We start from the raw sequence: 8,742 nt of genomic DNA, 5'->3' as shown, positions 1-8,742 counted from the left end.
AGAAAATGAGTGAAGTAGTGATAGTGGTAACAATGTATATAAATGGTATTTTCGGATATACATATCCTCACATTTAAATAAAAAATGTTTGAAAATTGTCATTTCGGATGTGCATATCCGAAACATCTTGAAAATGTAAAAAAAATGCGTTCAGATATGCAAATGTGAAGAATATTTTGAAATTTTCAGAGATGATTTTTACCCTACAATTCCACTCTAAGAATTTTTCTAAACATACATAAATGGGCTTTTGAAACTCAAAAATTTGTTCTTTTAAACCTGGAATTTCTACACAGAAACAGAACCGCAATAGAGGCAGAGGAATGAACTTCTCCCATAGCAAAACCATTAGTGTCACTAGCAAAGTTGAAAAAATCGAGTTTCCAGAATCGATTTTAGTCTACCACAGAAGTTACGGGAAGTTGCTTGAGTTGTTGAAATCAATTTTAGAAGAACATCCTCTTAACTCAAACAAAATAGCTTTAGCCGTCAAAGTAAATGCACATTAGATGCTACATGAAATCCAAACAAGTAATTAAATAATCGGATGATATTGCATGCTTAATTGTTCACAATGTATGAATCCCATCTCGATAAAACACTAAACTTTTGCGTTAGTATGAACATCAAAATTAACATTAAAAAGAAAAAATAACCTTAAAAAATCCAAATGTCTGTTCTAGAATATGTCAAGGTTTGTAAAAATTCAAAAACCTTATACATCAGTGTTTTGCTCCACCACAACAACATGTCATAAAATAGCAATCTGGCGTTTGTAGAGTACGGCCCACTGTCCTCAAGGACTTATACATGGGGGTGTGCCGAGAACGGAGGGCTTTGCTTAACAGAAATCTTTAACCTCAAAAACACGGGCCGTGTGATCTAAAGAAGCCGAGACAAGGTACTCGCGATTAGCAGACAGAGAAAGAGTTTGAATGCCTTCAGAGTGCCCTCTAAACATTTTGACACATTCACCAGACCGACTGTCCCATAATCTCACAGCTCCATCCATAGATCCAGTAGCCACATATGATGCACCAAGCCATGTCATACATGTTACTCCATACTGCTCACAATAGAAACTTTTGTTTCATCAGACATAAAAAAACAGATAGTTCATTCAGTTTCTAATGCATAAGAATGTTACTTGCACAATGCAAGATTCCAACAAACCTCGTGCTCACAAGTGCTTCGGGCTAAGGAATACTCCATATCCCAGATGGTCATTTTATCCATGCCTCCAATTAAAGCCCAAGTACCACTGTCATATAGTTTTAAGGAACAAAGTTATTGGTGGCTTATATTAAATTAGGAGAACAAGATCCAAATCATCATTACATTAAAACAAAAATGCAGTTATTGAAATGTTGAAATAATGTAGATGAATGAAATTCAAGGCATGATGGAAAAAATGCCTATAACTTTCACTCATGCAATCTATTCATATTTAAATTTTAGGTCACTTTATAGTCTATCAGTCCTTGGTAATGAGATGCAATTAGTTTTGTTACTTGTGTTATGCGGTAGATGAAGTCACTGACGGTTATATAAAATAAGTTCAATAATATATTGTGATTTACAAGTCATGACACTTGTTTTTGTTTCAGATTATTAACGGGTCCTAGTATTTTCAAACACTAACGGATGCTGATTTTATGTTGATTGTCACTGACATAACTATTTTTGCTTGTTACAGTAACTCTATAATGCTGGACAATTTTTCTTATTTATCTCTCCAGTATGTCACTGGCTTTCAAGGCTTGAACAATATTTGAATAAATAGAACTTCAACCAAACACATGCATGATCCATCAAGCATACATGACATGAAAATGTGTACACATACATGCAGGTTATGAACAGTTTATCAATCTTATGAAAAGTTTACTAATCTTAAATCATACCTTGGTGCAAACCCAACACACTCGATGGAACTTGAATGAGAAGGCACAGTACTAACAACCTGCCAATAGGATACAATGTTTCTTAGAAATCAGGCAGTAAGCTAAATTTATATGCTCAAACCTCTTACAATTAAAGTTGCAACATGCATAGACAAATGGAACAATTAGCAGAGATAAATGATATAAGTTTGAAGTCTTGGTTAAACTTAGTGGTACTACACATGCAAGAGAACATTATTCTTAGTAGTAATATTTTCGGGTGAGATACAACCCAAAAACTGTTGGATCTATTACCTAACCAAGGAGCTCATAGTGTTGCTAGGTAACCGAGTCACCAAGCCAACCTTTTAATTATTCAACTAAGTAACTATCTCCATATAGTTGAGCTTGACATAATATGTCAATTTTAAGTAATATTGGAATAAACTAGCAGGTAACTTCCATTTGTAGAATTGAGAATAATTTAGCCTGAATCTGGCTAGTGAAAAGAACATTATTTCAAGGTACCAAATAAAACCTAAGACATTAGGATACTGACTCTTGTTTCTTATCCGTAAGCTAGTTGCTTGTAGTTTGATTGAATCAACCACCAAAATATAAGATTTCATGCTCGACTATTTGTTTAATGAAACAATTATGTAACAGCTGATAGTGAATGACCCAATGAATTTTGGATAGACTCTTGATACAGTCTTAGGTTTTGGATTTGAGTTTAAGTCATCCTTACAAAACCAACTTGTAAGGTGAAAGATGTCTCTCAGTTATACATATTTTTAAGCAATATCTCATCTAATGTGAGTCTCTACAGTCATGTGAACCAAATTTTATAAACATATTCTCAAAATAGTAAGACATCATACTCAAAAGACAAATACACAAACATATTAGTTGATTATAGAAAATAGCACATTTAATATCCAAATATAGTGAAAGTAATTACTCTTCCGGTAGAGATATTCACAAAATGCACAGATCCATCCTGAGAACCAGTAAGAGCAATAGTTGAATTTGAACTTATTGCTAAACATGTTATTCCCTCTGTATGGTATGGATGACCTAGAAAAATAAAGGTTAACAAAAAAAGACAAATATTTAAATGAAAGTGTTGAAAATATATTCTGTTTTTTGTGTGTAATGCATAGGCATATCATATCATGTAAATAGTGATAGTATCTCTATATTTAATTTAGAAGTTATTGCTTTGAGCCTATATTAAATTGACCCCCCGTGTAGTTCAAACAGAGAGTTTCACTATATGTCTCTCTATAAGATCACAGAATTGTATGGCCGGCTTTTTTATAATAATTTCTCTTGTAGACATTAAAGGTGTTTCTGGTGCTCAAAGCTTCTTAAACTTAATATTGTAGTTTTGGGTATTAATAATAATGAAACTAGCTTATAACTCATATACTGAAAAGACAGTGAAATTCGCATTACCTCGCACAACATGAATGCTTTCTCCTGTTTTTGGGTTCCATATTCTCAAGGTTGCATCGTCAGAACCAGTACATATTATTCTCCCTAAGGTACCAAGTAAAAGGAAATAAAAAGGGTAAAAAATACAAAATGTAAATCATACCAGTTAAATGAGTCAAGCCAAAGATAGATTACTACCGTCGGGAGTAAAATCACCACATGTCACACTGCTAGCATGACCATTAAATGACATAAGGAAGGCAAAATTATCCGTATTCCACATCCAAACCGTGGAGGAATCATCAAAACCAGCAATGAGTACATTTCCTCTTGGATGCCACCTAAGCCACTGAAAAGATTTAAGAGCAACTAATTTAAAAACTGCTTAAAGCAGAAAATTCAAGAAAAATAATTTTACAATATTACCTGAACCCCCCCTTCAGGTCCATCAAGTGTGCCTTTCAGATTTCCAGCTACATCCCAGATTTTAACAGTTCCGTCAAAACTTCCTGTTGCCAAAAACTTCCCATCGTGGCTAAAACCTAAACTAGATACAGAATCAGTATGACCTGCACAAAATCAATAGCGAACTCACTTGGAAATTGCAAGAAACAAAATCTGGCGACCTTATCGATTGTCATGTCATGTCACACTTATACTAAACAGTAAAAAAATCACCCATCAATAGCTACGTATAACGAAAATATAGGTATGGATTGGAACACCAAAGGAGTTTCTATATAGGTGGTCCAAGGTTGGATCTTTGCTACTAACATCCCCACCGCTCTCTAACAAACTAACCACTAATATTTGCATTTCAGAAAAAGCAAAAAAATACCATTAAGCTCAGAAGCCCAATCTCCGTTGTTGATCTGCCAGAGAAATCCTTTATCATCACCACCTCCTGTTGCCACCAGTGCCATATCTGTTGGGCTGCAGGCAGCTGCATATAATTCCCCTATACAATAATCCAAGAAAGCATTGAAAAAGGAAAATAGAAGAAATTTATCAATCTCAGGCTACTTAAAACCCTAAATTTAGTTCCAACCAATTAAAGCCTGGGTAAGAAGCAAGACAAGATAAGCATAAACATAAAGAAAAAGAGTAGAAATCTGACCAGTATGGCCGGTGAATATGTGATCAGAGTCATCAACCTCCTCTGCCATAAAAAAATTTCTTGATTTAAACATTATGGAATGCATAACACAATACAAAAATTAAATGTTAGTAGCTTTATCGAGTTGAGTTCATACCAATTTCGGAATCAGAGTCCGAATTGGGGTCACTGGCTTCTGGAAGAACTTCATCGTCCAGGGCAACTTCATGGATGATATCAGACTGGTCAATGAAAACATCATTGTTGTCTTCTTCATCATCATGAGCATGTGAATCAGTCATTGTATTGCTATTAGCAAAATTATCAACCTAAAAATTCCAACTCTCTAAACCTGTGGACAAAATTAATTGAATAACTATTAAATTTCAATTGCTATTTGTTGTTGCCCTATTGGAAAGAAATCAAAAGTTTTGTTATAAGATTGGAAGTGAAGTGAATGGGGAAAACAGAAAGAAGAGACAACACCGCACCTGAGAATGAAGACAACGGCGGCGGCGGCGAGCTGCGTCGTGGTGTTGGTGAGTTTCGAAATTTTAGTTCCTTGAACCTTATATATTGTTTTCACCACGGAGGCGGCGGAAGACAACGGAGGCTAGAATGTATGTGAAAATTGCACCACGGGTCTTAACCGTATCATTTCATTTTATTTTGTATTATGTTAATGACGATTTATATGATAATTAAATTTGAAAGATCAACTAATTATTATATCTGGTGGTGATTGGCGTTGGATTTAGTAGAGATAGATTGCATTTGGTTTCATCCTAATGGCAATGTCGTCACAAGGTTGGAAATGATCCTTGTTTGGTGGATTTTTTGGGGTGATATCTCACTGGAATTTCTCTAGGGATGTGTTTGATCATTTTTCTATCATTCTTAAGTACTCTATTCAATTTTGGGGGGAGAAATCCCTCTAGTTTAATAACCATTGGTTATCTCATTGTAGTTTTTTTGAGGTTGTTAATTATTGTTGGTCTAGTTCTGTGTAGTTCAAGGTTGGAATGATTTTGTTTTGTTGGAGAAGTTCAAAAATCTTAAATTGGTTGTTGAAAGGTTGGAATAAGTAGGTGTTTGGCAACATAGAGTTTCATATTGATTCTTTAAGGAAGGTGGCTAGGAAGTTGGATGCTCTGATTGATCGGAGACAGTTATCGGGGGAGGAGATTATTAACACATTTTTTTAGTTAATCATTACCCTAATCTTCTAGGTTATTGTTAGTTTAGTAGCTTTTATTTCTTATTTTAATGCATTTTAGATGTTTTGTAGCTATTAGCTAGGAGCACAACTGGTGCTCCCTTTTGTTGTTTTAATGTTATTTTAGTTGTTTCAAGGTTACCAATGTCAAGCTGAGTCATGACTGTAGTAAGCTATTGAGAAGAACTCAAAGTGAAACAAAAGAGAACCGGACTGAAAGGAAAAGATAGAAGAATTCTGCTGGTTTTATAGGGCAATCATGGAATGTAGGATGTTGGAATTATTAGAGGGAAATACTGATTATACTGAAAAGAAAACTTCATTTGAATCAAAGGAAAATAGGAGAAGCGCTAGAAGAGAAAACAAGGTACAATAGTACACTGCGCCACTTGTGCAGCGCTGCCTGCACCTCTACTGTTGCAGTCTTCCAGAAGACACTTTGTCCCCCACCAACAAATCTTGCACCTGTTTCCTTGCTAACCACGCTAAAAACCTTGAAGAATTGTGCTAATTTCGTGATGGGCTTGAGGTGATTTATTCACTTTTGGCCCATGATCCAAGATGACACAAAAACCCTAGCTTGGGAGTATAAATAGAACCTTGATGAGACTGAGAAAGGAGTTCAGCAATTCCAAGAGAAACACATAAGTGATAATTGTGAGGAATATGGAGAGTTGATAGAGTTTTCTTCTTCTCACCCAGTAATGTACTAGCTGCTAAATCCTGGCGCGACTGAAGTTAACTCTTGAAGATTATTCGTCTCAAGAAGTTCTTAAATCTCTCTTAGGTTTATATATCTTCTCCATTATGTGTTTAAAGATGTTCATCTTGAGAACCATCTCTATAGTTTGTACTCAACTCAGTATGAGCTAAACCTTTTGTAGTTGAGTTATGAGAAATTAATATTAAGTTGTTTTTATGTGATATGATGTGTGGCTGAGTGTCTTGTTTTATTATATGTTAACCAGTTTTAAGTTTACTTCTTTGCCTGATAAACTTAGTAGTAGATTACAGCTTGTTGTTGTGAGAGATCCAAAAACAAGTGGTTTCCTTAATAAAAATGGTTGCATGAGTAGGATAAAGATATTCACTTGCCTATCTTACTTAGATATAAGGAGCTACAATCATTGGGGAATATCATAATACATACATACGTATATTAGGGTTACAAGTGAGGCTTAGAGATTTATTCCATTGCCCTTTATATGCATGCTTTGATGTTGTAGAGATACACCACACGATCACTCTGACCTCACATGTCACGACACTGCACATCAACATACATAATTACTTCTACAATATTAATGGATCATAGCTCAACTAATTAACTCTTGATATATTTTCACCTCTTTGTTCACGTTATCTGTTTTACTTCAGGAAAACACTGAACACTACAAGTCACAAATTATTTTCTCTCTCTGCTCGTGCTTGAGAACTCAAATACAATTAACTATAAAATCAATCTAAGTAATTATATCTCTCCCTGTGGGTACGATACTCTTACTTTTTCACTTGCTGCAAGCAAATATACATGTATACTTGCATGTGACACAACATTATTTCAGGCAATAAGTTTTTGGCGCCGGTACCAGCGATAGATTTAGTTACATTTCTGATGTTGTGTTTATATATTTGTGTTTTATTGCATTTGAGCTTTTAATGTTTGCTGTAATCTGGTGTCACGAATGGTTTTTAGCTATTGTATGCACTGGTCGTTACGTCCAATTTACAGTGGATACTGTTAGTTACCAATTTGTGTAAATATCTTAGGTAATTTTTGGTAACTCTCAAGTCTTTTTGTGGTTAATAAGTAGTATTTTATTGTCATTTGGTATATATTTATTCTTATATTTATATTATTGTTGAATAGTTCTTATCTTTGCAATCTATGTTGGATTTTGTAGTTTTTATAGATAATTGGAAGCTGGGACCATGGAAAAAGCATTTTGAAGATGTTCCAAGACCAAAGCCAAGGATTGCTGAAAAGAGGTAGCGCGCTAAGCGAGGTTGAGCCCGCTAAGCGCGCTTTTGAAGAAAAGAAGGAAGTTCTGGCAGAGAGTTCCGCGCTAAGCGAGGTCTGGAGCCCGCTTAGCGCGGTTGGGCGGTTTAAGCAATTAGTGATAGCGCGCTTAGCGGGCTGCACCGCGCTAAGCGCGGTCTGCGAAACTTTGTTTATTTGTTTATGGGCCAGATCACTTTTGAAAAGAGTTGGAGATATTTTAGAGAGAAACAAGAGCAATATACACTGTAGCAAATATAGAGTTGAAGATTGGAAGCCTTGATCGTCGATTAATCGCCATTTGATGCTTGTTGATCTTCATCCTTACCTTCTTGTGCAAGCTACCATTCTCATGGATAGCTAAACCACTTTTGTATCAAGTTAAGATGTAATCTTCCTAGCCTTTTGTATGTTTTTCTTGTGAACATATGTGTATGAACAAGTGATGATCAATATAGATGGTTTAGTTTGTTTATTAAAGCTTTTCCTTTGGTATAAATGTTTGAGACATCAATGTTTGTATCTAGACCTAACTAATCATCTTTCAAACTATAAGTTGCAGACATGGATTTAGAGTTTGATGTTTACTAAGTATCGGTTCTTAAAACGTTATTTGTATTGTTTAAACGGTGGAGAAATCGTCGGTTAAACAATACGGTAAATCTAACTATATCGTTGCGGACACGGACGATATAGGTGTCGATACGTAATTATATTGATCGTTAGCAAGTTCATAAGCATCTATTTATAAGGAAACATACAAATTTAGGTCGATGAAATCGAATCTTGATACATTTTCTTTAACTTAGAACTTTCATTAATTTACTCTTTGCTACTAAAAGAATTGAATGATCTTTTGCAAACCTAAAACTAAAGTAACATTAACTCAAGACAAAATAGGCTATAGAACGGCGGTGATATCGCAATAATCCCTGTGGATACGATATAAACGAAAAGTACACCACAATACTCTTTCAACAAAATGGCGCCGTTGCCGGGGATTGTTGTTTAGATATTGCAAGCATTGCAATAGTTTGTTTTGTATTGAGTCTTATAATTAATATCTTGTTTCTAAATTTATTTTCCTTGTGTTTGTTAATTTGCTTGGTTA

At 34.9% G+C, this 8,742-nt stretch overlaps 1 protein-coding gene across 1 annotated transcript; it reads right to left on the bottom strand.

The window, feature by feature from the left end:
- Nucleotides 1-581: 581 nt before the first annotated feature.
- LOC131643676 (uncharacterized) lies at nucleotides 582-5,066 on the bottom strand. Its single transcript, XM_058913969.1, has 11 exons — nucleotides 4,908-5,066; nucleotides 4,574-4,768; nucleotides 4,438-4,479; nucleotides 4,159-4,278; nucleotides 3,747-3,889; nucleotides 3,519-3,669; nucleotides 3,342-3,425; nucleotides 2,845-2,960; nucleotides 1,905-1,963; nucleotides 1,174-1,261; nucleotides 582-1,066 (listed from the first exon to the last, which is right to left on the bottom strand). Exons 2-11 carry the CDS (start codon nucleotides 4,716-4,718, stop codon nucleotides 842-844), a joined length of 1,173 nt encoding a protein of 390 aa, XP_058769952.1. The 5' UTR covers nucleotides 4,719-4,768; nucleotides 4,908-5,066; the 3' UTR covers nucleotides 582-841.
- Nucleotides 5,067-8,742: the final 3,676 nt, after the last annotated feature.

The sequence above is a fragment of the Vicia villosa genome, linkage group LG1, assembly GCF_029867415.1.
Source record: "Vicia villosa cultivar HV-30 ecotype Madison, WI linkage group LG1, Vvil1.0, whole genome shotgun sequence".
Taxonomy (NCBI): domain Eukaryota; kingdom Viridiplantae; phylum Streptophyta; class Magnoliopsida; order Fabales; family Fabaceae; genus Vicia; species Vicia villosa.
This window is presented reverse-complemented; position numbering and strand designations above follow the sequence as displayed.

Bases quoted from the DNA above. Each gene is read 5' to 3' on its own strand.
- LOC131643676 (XM_058913969.1), bottom strand. From the start codon at position 4,718: ATGACTGATTCACATGCTCATGATGATGAAGAAGACAACAATGATGTT. The intron at 3,670-3,746 runs GTAATATTGTAA...AAATCTTTTCAG, and splicing joins GACCTGAAGGGGGGGTTCAG to TGGCTTAGGTGGCATCCAAG. The intron at 1,964-2,844 runs GTAATTACTTTC...TCCTATTGGCAG, and splicing joins TGAATATCTCTACCGGAAGA to GTTGTTAGTACTGTGCCTTC.